The sequence below is a fragment of the Athene noctua genome, chromosome 2, assembly GCF_965140245.1.
Source record: "Athene noctua chromosome 2, bAthNoc1.hap1.1, whole genome shotgun sequence".
Taxonomy (NCBI): Eukaryota; Metazoa; Chordata; class Aves; order Strigiformes; family Strigidae; genus Athene; species Athene noctua.
The window spans coordinates 150,260,085-150,274,129 of NC_134038.1; the positions used below are offsets into that span (position 1 = coordinate 150,260,085).

The window sequence follows — 14,045 nt, forward strand, 5'->3', positions numbered from 1 at the left end:
GCAAAAGGTGCCCACTTTCTGTAAGGGGGGAAACTTGCATGAGAAGATTTAGAACATGATGGACATTTACCCCGAAGATGGGTTTCCAAATGGGAATAATTTGCTTCTCAGCTATATGCTAATATAATAGAGTGGATATCTAGAATAGTTACATCCTTAACAATGCAAGGAGGAAATTTACGCTCCTGAAATTGTGGAAATGGTTGTGTTGACTAAAGATGTACCAGATCAGTATCAGACGGCATCAGTGAAAATGGCAAGATAACTTGCTGTCTCCTTTATTTATGCTTTTTACTTATTAATATTTATTTACACAGATGTCCAGTCTCTACAGCAGTAGGTGGTATGCAATTTCACATAAAGTTTGTAGGATTTTATACTTCAAGTCATTCTCTTCCAAAAGAAATGCTGACAGAGAAATCCCAACAGTATCAGTCTGCACAGTCCTGGAGAAGTGTCAAGTACTGCACAGAACAAAGCTCTTCCTCAGAGGAGATTTCAAGCTGAACTAAGAAATAGTAAAGACAGAATAGAAAAGCTGTGCAGAAGGCTCAGATTTTGACATATCTACCAGCTGACAGAATGCAGCAGAGGTTTCTGAAAATCACATGGAGGAAGCAGTGGTTTTGCTAAGAAACTTGAAAGGGACTGCTCGTGACTGATACACTGGCATAGGAACCGAGTTCTTGGAAGAAGAGGAAGCATAAAGAAGACACAAAGATGAAAAATTGGTAAGGGAAAAGGCAGTTGTACTGGACTAATTCTCCTGTACTGATTCTTGAGATAAAAAGCAGTGATTGTAGAAACCTGTGCGGCAACACTCTGCAAATACAGGTTCTGCAAAGGCAACTGCTAAATATGTGTAGGTATATGTTATGTAATTTTGCCAGCCTAGGTCCTCAACAGTTAAATCCAAGGATTTTCAATCCCTGTTGGTGATTAAAAGTATTAGCAATTGCTTTTTCACAGTGCAGTTCTAGTCCTGGGTTATCCATACACTTCAGAATATGTTTACCCACTCCAGAGCTTATTGATAAACATAAGCTCCAAGTTTTTCTGTATAGGTTACTGTTTTTCTATTTTTCTTCTGTTGTAAGTTGATGCAAATTTGGTCCTATTAAAGCACTAAATAAAAAGATTCATGTCTTTTCCCCCATGGATTGTAAACTTGTTTAGATATGCTAATCAGCTTTTTTGCTTAACAGCCTCCAGAAAGGTTGTTTCTGTAATTAAAGTGATAAAGAGAGATGCTTAATAATTAAGCATATTTTTATTTATTGAACTGCATCGGTAGATTAAATTTTAACATCTATAGCTCTATGTAGGGATTTCATGAAATATTTAATGTTGCATATAGTACCAGTTTTTCTAGGCATCATTCTTTTGCCCCAGTTTTAATGAACTGCTATTATACCACTATCTCAACCAAAGCAACTTTCTGCTTTTCTCCTTATGTCTGGCAAAATTACCTGAAGGCACTTAATTCAGATCGCTCCAGCCAAAGTAACTCTCTGAGTCTTCATCCACAAACCCAGACATAGTTTCAGGATGAATGACCTGTTAAGTAATTCTTGGGGATGAGGCTCTGATTAATAAAGCAGATTGCAAGGTGTAGACTCCGGGATCTCTTTTCCACTTAAACTCCCAATCCAAAACAGCATTTAAGTACGTGCTGATCTTTGTATTTGGGACTAATCGCACTGATTTATATGTGACTTCCATAACATGTACTGCATTATACATACTTGTCCTCTTTCTCCTCCCTAACTGCCCTCTGCTAGGTACTTCAGGAAATATGTTTCTGGCACAGACGGACATTTCATCTGACTTATTTTTTTCCCTTCTTACACCTACACTGAAAGAGTACCTGGTCTTTTTATATCCTCCTTCCATTTTTTCTCAGTTTTCAAGTGCACTTTATTGCATGAAGGAAGTAAGTAAGTTTTTATATATGGTTTTCCATCAGAGTGAACACACTCGCTCAGGCCTAAAATACTGAAGAAGAAATCATAAAGAGGAACTTCTGCATCTAGTCAGCTACTGCTGCAAGCCACTGATTGCAGAAGGTAATGTTGAAACTCACACTGACTTCAGGACTTTCATATCTTTTGTGGAATGTAGCCCAGTTTTAAAATTTGCACTCTTAAGTATTTTACAGATCTCTACACATAAATAATTTCTGCAATTTGCAAGAATAATGTACTCTTTGCTCATTAGTGGTCTTTGGGGAGGTGCTAGACAAGTGCGTTTTACAGAAGCAGTTTATTTGTTAACATATGATCTCAGTGTGAATGTCAGTTTTAAGGAGCTACTTGAGTATTTAGAGCTAAGAAGGCTATTTGCCTAAATGAAAAAGGACATTAGTGTCATGAAACAATAAAATTTATCTCCATGTGTTTCAAGGGCTCTTGGAAAGAACAAAAAAGTCTGCAGGATCTGCAAGAGTGGATAAACAGACACAGAGATTTAAAATAATTAAGAACTAGTTTTTGAAATAGATTTTGAATAAAAATAAAATGAAGATCGATTTTATGACATCATTTTACAAAACTACACATGGAATCATGAGTTGAGTGCATAGATCAGAATGGGGATGGCCCATCAAGAGTGATAAGTTCCATAAATATCCAATGCAAGAAATGCTTTAAAATATTTGATAAAACACATTTAACCTTTGTCTTTTTCAAGGTATCAGTATTGATTTGACCACACAAAAGCTGACTTTCACATATTTGTGAGCACTTTTTATTAACCCAGTGAAAACTGAAGGTATGCACAAATATAAAACTATGTTTAAAAATTAATCATAAAGATCATCCAGGTATATAGGAGGCACTGAACATTTGGTTGTGGGTCAAAAGATTAACAATAAAGTTCAAACACTCAGACACTTAACTCCATCTTAGAGCCATCTATATTTTGCATAGTACTTCAGTGTTTGGACCGAATTCAATGGGATTAGATAATAAAATCTATGTGTCTTGCTGAATCAGAAAAGAGGTTTTAATGCAAAGATAAATATTTTATGTCATATAATGAGACTGTTAATAAGCAGAAGAGAAAGGAAAGCTACTAACTGCAGAAATCAGATTGCAAACTGAGGAACAGATTTTCAAGACTTGCCATGAGCTTTACTCACAATATCATCATTAAAACCAGTAATAATGTAAGAGCATTTAGGAATTATTTCAGCCTTTAGCATTGTGTGCATGTAACAGCATTTATCCTTACAAACAAGCTATTTACAGTTCCATTTCAGCCCTTTTTTTCATTTCCCAGAGACAGCAATCACAGCAGAATGAAAGATGAGCTACATTCACGGATAGTTGGTTGTATTCCAGCACCGGTAAAACGAATCATTAAGATCAAAGGATCAGCCATTTTAATAAACTGTGTGCACTGTTGTTATTGTGACTTATGGCTTTGTTCTGCAGAGAGGGAAGCTATAAAACAGCATAAAAGAGAAATAATTTTTTCACTGCATGGTTAAGTGTTAACCACATATACATATATAAGTACACGTAATATCTATATATTATATACATACCTTTATATTTATACACACATGAGTAAAACTCTAGTTGTAAATACATATATATATATATGTGTGTGTGTCTAGGTGCTTGCATGTGAGATTCACAGCACACTTGCAGCTATCATGTGAATAGTACTTGTTTATCTACAGATATTAGTTTTCACAGATGTTTTCAGTTTATAATAATGGAAAGAGACTTGTCAATGTGCACATACATGTGCTGAGGGCACATCTCAGTACTATTTGAGTACTGGTTCTTGCTTACACAAGGCAGCTGTGTTGTCCTGTGCAGCTCACGGGTGCAGTCTCCCTGCTGTTATTCAGATAGTACATCCTCCTGCAGAGAATGGGAGCTCCTCCCTGCCCACATGCCTCTGTTTCCCTTTGATGAAAGCCAGGATATAATAAGGGGAAGAGAGAAGAGGTAGGTCAGTACCTGACTTGAAGTCAGGATGTGGCCAGACTTTATGCTGGGACACAGACAAAAGAAAATGTTCCCTGATTCCTCAGTCTAGCCTCTGGCTTACAAAGCAGGGGGGCAGTTTTGTGATACAAATGAAAAATATTTTGGGAATTGTTGCCATGGAAAACAGGACACATTCAAAATTAGTACTATTATAACTACCAGAGTTTCATGGCTTTATAAAATTCTGGTCCACAGGTCTGATATTTCAACTGATGAATAAGTTTGTCTTTTGTCTTATCTGGGTATTCAACCAGCAAAGACACCTGCCATCTATCCTTTGAAAATAATATTCTCTTGAAGGGGTCTCCACCAGCCTCCAAAACAAAAGGGTGGCCAAAACCATTGTTCAGAGTTGGTGAAGGTTAGAAGTCCTACGCCAGCCATCATGCACAGAGAGCTAAGTATAACCTCATCTACCTTAACTACACTTGCTAACTCATTGTTCAAAACGTGTAGAGGGAATATATGCACATTTGGTAGGGATCAGCTTATTATTCAGGATCTAGGCTAGGCTGATATTGCTGGTTGTCAGAAACCACTTAGTTTGACTTCTGATCCAGAGAACTCAATACTGAAATTACTGAGGTAAAGAATAAATATGGAATGACACAGAAGCACATCCTTTTAATATTAAACTCTTCAGTGCTCAATGATTTTTCATCATTTTCATCTGTTCATCTATGCTACAAAAAGGTGGAGTAGACTTGCTCAATTACAAGGTAAAATTATACCAGTGATATCATTCTTAATATAAATGAAAGCTTGTGAAAATGTTTAAATGGAAATATATATTTTTCACTTATTGCTTCATGATGTCATCTTTAAACATTCATGACTCATTTATCTTAAAATAAATTCTTCTCCATGGAGCTGTCTGCTTATTTTATTAAATACTTTCAGTAATAAGTTTTTAATGTTTTCCCCTTTCCAGTATTTTAAACTACATTTTAGAGCCTAATTCCTTAAAACTAATGAATGTTTCTCCCTCCTTTATGATCCGTTGCTGCTGTTGCTTAGCCACTGATTATATCACATACAAACTTTATCTTCTCTCTTATGACAAATGTTGTTATAGCCTGAAACAATTCCGCCATAAAGTATTAAGTCTTTTGTGCAGGTGAACAGCTCTTCCATTTCCCATATCATTATCAGATTGGCCTATTCCTACAGGACTGCAGCATTTCTACAATCTGGATAATAATCAAAGTCTGTTTCTCATTCTCTGAATATTGCTGATGAAATAATCAATCGTATTCTTTTACGCTTAACTACGCAGGATGGCACTATTCATTTAACTGTTTCACGAATCTCTGAACCATACAGATAGACGGGCTTTTGGATGATCAGGGATTATTCCACTGTATCAAGGGATGCGAGGCAGCACTTAATTTGGAGCATTAATTACGTAGGGATACATTATGTTAGGCTGATATGTACAGAAACCTAGATTATGAGAAGATTTGGCTTGATCACCAGAACTAACTATAGTATATAAAAGAAAATTTTGGATTTTGACTGTAGTTTCTCTCTATATTACTTGCAAATCCAATTTCTCCAAAATTGAAAATAAATTTGAATGTTTATCATTACAGAAGCATTTTAAGTAATAGCTGTAGGCTTTTTTTTTTAAAAATAAAACCCCCAGTCTTTAGATATATGTGTAGTAAAAGTACTTAGCATTCAACAGCTGTGCTATTGGAATGCAAAAAAAATTGCAAACAACAGATTTTACTTTATTCCAACTATTCTTTCATTTGATGTAAATACATTAATCTTGAGATCCATTTTCCTTTGTTTGGACTGAAATCAGCCAGTTCTGCTTTTTTGAGATAATTGGTGGGTACAAACTATGAAACTTCAGGTAAGTGCACTGCCATCTTTGTGGTCTCATATTTTAATCTTACTGCCCCTGTGCAAATGATGACACTCTGGCTCTAAATAACTCTTCGGTTCAGCAGGCCCCTCTGTTTTCAATTCTGTCCAATTTTAACCTGGAAGCAGAAATCTTACTCTAGTATTTGTAGCACAAGTGAGCTCACTGGAGCCGTTATGGATCTGTGCCACATTTCGGATTCTTACTGAATTTGAAACTCCTTTTTTTAAAAAAAATGTATATGCAGAAGATTTGCTTTATAGGTTGTATATGCTTATACATCTCATGGTTGCAACTGAACAGAAGAATAACTCCTGCATAGAACCTGTAGTTTATTTTGCATGAAGGTTTGCTCCTCCTAATTTCTTTACTTCTTTAGAGAAATTATAAATTTTAATTTCCAGTTTGCTGGATTCAAAATGTGAAAGTATAAAGAAAAGGTTGTCATTTGACATTTTGATCAGAAAGCATTGTCCATATCGAATCAACTTGCCCATGGGAATATACAGAGTCACAACTTGAGAGCATGTACAGGTCAAACACATGCCAGAAATGTGACATTTCTCTGGGAAAAGAAACTCTGGCTTTTGTTCAGCCCTAGTCCGGAGCTCATAAAACCTTAGTTGTGCTGATTAGCATCAATAGGCATTTTCTGCAGCACAATAGAACTGAATGATGCTGATGATTTAATTTAAAAAATGACTGGCCATTATTTTTTGTACGGATTGGAATATACTGTACTGAGAGAAGAATCCTGATTTGGGATTAATATCTCCATACAAGAGGGACTGTACCACTTAACTATTTCATTTTCTTAAAAAATATGCCTTAAGTAATAAAATCAAAAAATCTGTGTGCATAAACCAGCCTTTTTTATTCCTTTCTGTATTTTGAATTATATTAATCATCTGAATTATTGATAGTAATTACTAAATTACTGGATAATCACTGAGGAATTGTCAGCTCACTTAGAATAAAATGTTAATTTTCTCAAACTCATGGCTGAGTTTGACCATCAAATGCTTACAGAAAATGTATCAGGGTAGTATTTGCCTTGGTCTTCTTTGAGAAAACATTTCATTACCATGCAAATGGGAGTGCCTCTGAGGAGGCTAATTGGTATATGTGACATGTAACATGCAAACCACAGTATTAAGTCACTCCACAATTTATACAGAAAGTATAATTCAAATCTGACTGGAAATGCCATTGGTTTTTTGAGATCTAGTATTTACATGTGGCAAAGAGGTGGGTGGATGTCTATTACAAGTGCAAAGATTAGAAAGAATAATTGTGTAAGATACTATTCCTCACCAACAAAGAAAGAACATTTAAAGGAAATGCACTTGGTAATTAGATTAATAACGGGCAATTAATTTGATAGAAGTAGGCAGCCTATTTGAAAGCAACAGAAGTACATAATGTAATCAAAGCATATTTGGCCCAATTACTTGCATTTGTTTATGTATTTAAAAGCATGCTGTGTGCACACATTATCACTATCTTTTAATTTTTATTTTAGAAGAGACTTTAATATTCAACAGATTAGAAGAACACTGAAAAAGACCACACATTTGCTTCTAAGAATAGTCATGGTCACTAAGCAGTTTAAACAACTACAAATTCAGTTTCAAACACAACATCTTGGGATCACTTTCTGTAGGATGGGACAGAACCAGACTCTCAAGCATATCAGAAAGGGTGCTATCAGCATCTGCAAAACAGGCTTCAAGTTTAATGCACATGAAAAATCCACTCAAACATGCAGTTTTGGCATGTGAATACAAACCTGAAACTTAACATGCATGTCAGCCAAATGGCCAAGAACAGGACCTTTCATTACCATGAAGCTAGTCTAAAACCAGTCACTCTCAAAAGCATGTTAAGGTAGACTAATCTTTCTGATGTGCAGTCATTTCTCTTAAGTGACTAAACATGGAGCTACTGCAGCTGGCAGCAGGCAGTCATTGATTTCACACTGTGGAAATACTTTCTAAAGACAACTCTGTTATCAAATGTGGTTATTTACCTGTCATAGTCTTGGCAAATCTCCCCAACAGCTACCAATGCTTTCAAGTATTCATTGGGTTGATAGGGGTGGATGTAGTGCAGTGAGCAGCTGTTCCTAGGATCACCATTTGATGCAGTGAAATCTATAGCTACCTAGAAAAGAAGAAAAGTCAGTGTGTTGTGGAGCTCTTCTGAGCATAAGTATACACACACCAAACATAGATCTTTATCAGAAACAGTTTTCTGTAGAGAATTCAGCCTTAAAGCAAAGGTAATTTTACAATGTACTTCATCAAATTTGAATTAGGATAGTATTGATAAATATGCCTAAAAGTAAATGGCAGCTTATAAAAGAAGAGATAGTAAAACTAAAATGACATACTTAGGAAAAAAATTAACTTACAATGAATGCATTATAATTCTATGTGGAAAATTATGTTCTAATACAAATGAATGAAATTAACTATCTCTAGGTTCTCATACTTAATTAAATTTTTCCAGCTCAGGTGATGTTCAGGAAATAAAAGCTTTGCAGCAAAAATGTCCTGAGAGAGTTAAAAGTCCTACTAAAACTATAAATTTAAACTCCAATTAGGCATATTTCTTAGCTATTTGAAACCTTACTGTGGCTGTAGTAATAGCAGCAGATACAGCCTCTCTGGTATTTTAATCTAAGCATTAAATAATTAACTCTCCCAATTTCATAAATGCTAGCAAGCTTAAAGGTGAGCTGCAGGGTAAAAATAAAGCTTGAATCCTGCACAGATTTTTGTGCTGAAAAAGCTTAAAGAAGATTGTGAGAAACATTCAATGCAAAAACAAATATTAATGAATCCTCTTAAAATTAATTTCTCCCTTTTAAAACGCTTTTTGTACTTCTCACTGAAGATATACTCTGGCATGCGTCTTCCTGTGACATGACTGTTGTGGATCAGAAAGCCCTCTTCTGGATTTGTGATGCTGCTTTCTAGGAATTCCTAACTGGTTTTTTTTTTCCAAAGGGTCTCATAGGGAAAAAAGCCATTTACAAATATCCTTATGATTTTGTCCAATGACCTCTTCCTCCAAAAAACCCATTATACCTGGATATTCGATAGACAAATGCACAGAGTTCAGTTTTCAGTTTTACAGTGCAGTTGACAGGTAAGAGCCTTGCTGAAAGCTGCAAAAAAGAACTTTGAAGTCCCAGCTTGCCTCTGCAAATCTGCAGCTTCCCCAGCTGGAACCTCTGCTTGGCACAGAGAAGACTTTTTATGCAGCTATAAAATGAAAATGAAACATGACATTTTCATTCTCCCTTAAAAAATTGAGACAGTCCTCCTGAAACTTATTTTTTGTTGCTAAAAACTAAAAGGGAGAAATCATACTGGGTCAACCCAACATGGCTTTTCTCCAACATTTCTGATTTTCCACTTCTATCTCTTTGCTGAAGAAAAATATTTTTCACTGGGCTCTAGTTAGCTTGGAAATCCTTTTGTCACCTTGATCAACTATGAACCCCTGGCATGTCAACCGCTTTTCAGTCAGGAGATATGAGCTTAGTTTGGCTTGCAGATAAGGTAATCTTTCACCTTTGCTTCCCTAATCACTGTTCACGCACTGAAGCAGTGAGTCTGTTTTCCACATAGATTTTTTTCTGAAAATGATAGCATGATTTAACTTCTGTAAATCAATGTGAAACCTCTCATGTTCTCACTTGCATGAATGTGTGTAACTGAGGAAGAAAGTGATTTGTGAAACCTAAGGTCAATCCATAGATACTTGTATGGATTAGTTTAACTTTGGAACACTTATTTCTAAAAAATCTTAGCCAAGGTGTGCATATTTTCTTAAAAAAAAAAAAGAAGTATATTTTCTTTGATATTAATTTAACCTTAGTTTTTTGTTCTGATTATAGAAAGTGCAAAAATGTCACTGTATGATAGAGAAACAAAGGACATTCCTATAAAATTGTTAAAAGTAGGCATTTTTACTGGTAATCTCAAAATAGACATTAAGAAGACTCAAGTGATATATCAGAGAGAACTGGATAAGCTTTCCTTCATGGCTGTTGGCCATGGCTAAATCTTTTTATCTGAAAACAAGAGCACAGTGTAGGAATAAGCAGTGGGTTTCATGAGCTCAGGAAAAAGTATGTGGCTAGTGTTTGGGAAAGGAAAAAAACCCTCCCCTGAAAATCTTCCTTTTGAAAATGGTCCTTGTAGTAGAGATCTTCTGATAAGCAAAAAATATCCTAATTTCCTATGAAGCCTTTATGAATATTTGTACTTGGATGTAGCGTGCTTGACTTTGATCCAAATATCTGTTTGACTCCCAAGGGGAGGACTTTTAAGAAGGATGACCGCTATTACTTGCCATGATTCCAAAATAACAACGCAGAGCTCTGCTCTTTTAGTATTACCCAGCAGAACCAAGGTCTTTGCAAATACATAGGATAAGGATTTGTAAAACTAAGTTAACATATCACAGAAGTTAGGCTAATATCACAACTGAGATAATCTTGTGGGCAGCAAAGTATGAATCTTTCTTACAGTGTGTACATTTGATTTTTGTTAGTGTATCTTTAAATGTATCAGTTCCAATACAGCAGTCATCTTTCCACAGCTAAATAAGAGCATAACACAGCAATAACTACACTGTTACTACTTTTTTTTTTTTTGCCTTAGGTTTGTAAAAGGGTGATTTTCAATGCACTGAAAACATCCTACATAGCTTCAACCTCTTGCTAGATCTGGCAGCAATGAATTGGCCTGCCCAATACCATGACCTGCTTGAGAGAGAATCTGTCCAATATATCTTTCTATTACAGTTACTTTTACGCATGTTACACATCCTTTCTGCCGTATTTCCTGAAGTGATGAAAATGTCTTCTGACTACCCATTTGCACTGCCAACTTCTGAACATTTCTTCTGCGGCAGGGAACAGTCTGATAAAAGATACACCATTTTGCAATAAGCAGTGCATAGAAATAGTGGACTGGAATCAGCACTATTGATCTCTATAGGTGAAAGCTTCTAAATAAATGACGTTAAGTGAAGGGAAAGTTTACTCTCATTTTTCAGAGACGTTCTTTCTAACTATAAACTATGTCCCTACAATAGACATACAAAGTATCCCAAGAACACACAGCATGAAGTCACCAAAGCCTTCATTAGTGCCTTAAATTATCAGGTACATCATACTACAGCTTTTTGTTATCAAATATATGCTTAGCATACCAGTTTCCCTCCCTTGGCAAGTCACAGTGCTGTTGTACTGCCTGTACACAGCATGAACTCAATAGAAATGTCATTAATACTAAGACAGCAACAACAATACATGTACCAGGAGAGTTTCAAACAATTCCAGATCCATTCCAGTTAAATGTGGATCTGGGAAGGTGGAAGGAGTAGGCCTCCTCTATTTCAGAGGTCTGAATTAACCAGATTAGGATTATGTGAAAAAGAGATTATATGTGTGCAGAAAGAAAGGGAGCATTGAATATCTACTCTGTAGGCTGAACCCTTTTGCTTCAGTGCCCCCTGGGGAATCTCTGATATGTTTCTGGAAACAGCAACACATCTCACAACCAGTCTGTGCCCTCATCACCAGGGACTGGTGCAACTGAGGCAGAAGGAAGTGAAATATGTGGAGAGTCAGTTTGTGATGATCTTTAAGTAGAACCACTAGGTCATGCATGAAGAGAGCTATAGGCACAGAGACATCCACAACGTCTTCCCCTTAGTCCACATAGGTTGAAAACTGATAGTGATGAGTTTACACAGTACTGTATCTGGTGGATTTATCACTGAGGTCAGCTGTAATTCAGGGATTTCTGCAGTTCACAACATAATGGATCTTTCCTCTCCTTTAGGTCCTCACTGCCTGTCCTTGCAGATGAGTTTACCTAAGTTTCCTATTTTCAATGGGTTTGTTTCATTTCAGTGAAATGAAATATTAAAAAAGTAAAATAGTAAAATATAGTAGAAGCAATGCTATCCATTTTAACACATTTTAACATAGCAGTTTTCAACTTGTGGTTCACAGCCTACTAATAGGAAATCTGCAACAAGTAAATGAAAGGCAAGTAAATTGCCACGACCCTTCAGTGCTGTGTAAGGACTCGCTTTTCCATTGGAAAACATTTAGGAGGAATCAAAAAGAGTTTGAAAAACTGTAACATAATAATATGTATATCCCTAGCCACTTTCTAATGGTTACAGTGTTTCTGAACTTGAGCTAGAGTTGTGCAAAATGCATATTAACCAGTCTTTGCATTGCTTAAGCACCTGCCCTGATTAGAAAAGGCTTTTAAATATTACTTTAAAACATTACTGTCTTTCTGTTAATGACCTTGAACACATTTGATAGTTGAGTTTTTCCAGTCATATTTTTAGGGAGAAAATGTCAAGAAAAATAAATTAAAGGGGTTTCCAGGGATTGCTGAGTTTCAGATTTGGAGGAGAAATGGGCATTTCCGGCATGTGGGCATAACAGAAGCTGGATAAAGCAGAGATGTAATTACACAGGATGCTTTGCTTGAGAGAAGACAACAATAAAGATATTTGTCCACTACAGTAGGTATTTCCTTCAAAACCAGAAACAGGTCCTCAGTTCTGGGTTGTTATCCAATGAGTCTGCGAGGTGTACTGGCAAAGTGCATGTTTTACACCTGAAAAAGCTGATTCATAAACAAGAACACAATCCCCTACTGTCTATAGCTGCTGCTGTTGCTGGAACTTTCTATTGGGACAAAAAAAAAATTTCTTTTTTTGTTAAATCTTTTTGGAAAATTAAGGTTTGTCTGGAAAAAGTGAAATGGAACTTTTCAGTAACATCCAGTGTATGATACTTGACAGCTGGGGGTAGAAACAGGGCACAAACAGGAAAAGAGAAGATCTTCAGAAGAAGAATATTACCTTGAAGCATTAGATTTTACCCCTGTAAGTGTCATGAAATTAGAAGTCACATAAACCAGACCAGAACTGAGCCAGAATCTGTATTCCTATGCTATAGGAAATATATATTATATTCATTATATTATATTTATTATTTCCCAGATTCAGAATATCAACAAAAGAAATCATAACGACACAGCATTAAATGTTTCTAAAAATGATTATTTGGAAGTGCAAAATATTATATTTCTGTTTATGGAGAGCTCTGCAAATCAAGTTATGCCCTGTTCCTTGAAATGAATAACTTCTGAATTCAATTACAACCGTGTTGCCCTGTAGTGCCATCTTACTGTTTATAGTTATGGCTGAGGTATGAAACATCAGCATTTACCCTAACATCTACACCAGATTGACAGAGGGTGGTCCTTGGCTGGATTATCTCTCTGCCTGTGACCACTCTAGCACCATTAGAGGGGAAACAACTTGCTTTAATGGAGGACTCATGCTGGAAAGGAAGACTGGCCCATAGGGTTGATGAACAGGACATCTAACATTTAAGTAGCTATAGGCGGGTGAAATGACATCCCCTCCTTTGACAGAGTCCTAGCAAGGGAATTTGAAATTCTTGTGAACAAACTGAGGCTCAAAAGCCAAAGGCCAGTCAGCACTGTCACAGTGCTCCAGCTTTTGGGATTGGGTGTGGCTCAGATGGAATTGGTGGGGCTACACCAGTTTAGCTCCTCACCCCTCTATGAAGTTCTTTTGCAATGTGATTGTCACTGCTGCAAAACATGAAAGTAAATCAGCATGTGTAAGAATAATCTTACTACATTAGCAGTTTTATTTTCTGGGTTTAATACATTTTGTCAGAAGACCTTAATAATTTACCAAGGAACGGCATGTAAAAATCATTCCTCTGTGAAAGTAATGAATCAGTATCTAAGGGGATTCCCTTTCTTTAAAACAACTTAGAGAAATAAGGCACTTACTGTAAACTGTATTTGGCAGCCTCCCATGATATAATCTAAGAAGGAATGCATCTTGTGGATCTGCAAACAAAAAAGCAAGACATTCAAATTATCTGTGTACTGCTAAAACATCAGAGGAAAGCCTGAAAAAAAGTAATTTGGAAAGAAGAAAGCAACCAGCTGAAAATAAGGTAAAGAAAGAAAGAATTAAATATAGTTTGAGACAGAAACAAATTTGTAAACAGAGAAAATACCAAAATTCTAAAACTACTGAAAGGAAAATTCACGTCAAAAGAAGAACCAAGCTCTGCTCCT

General features: G+C 36.1%; 1 protein-coding gene across 1 annotated transcript in view; it reads right to left on the reverse strand.

Annotated features, from left to right (window-relative positions):
- Positions 1–14,045, reverse strand: part of CPNE4 (copine 4) — a 249,287-nt gene that overhangs the window by 31,357 nt on the left and 203,885 nt on the right. The window contains exons 10-11 of the mRNA XM_074900646.1: positions 13,752–13,811; positions 7,904–8,037 (exon numbers count right to left, since the gene is read on the reverse strand). Coding sequence (XP_074756747.1) covers positions 7,904–8,037; positions 13,752–13,811 — 194 coding nt within the window. The remainder of the gene's footprint in view (positions 1–7,903; positions 8,038–13,751; positions 13,812–14,045) is intronic.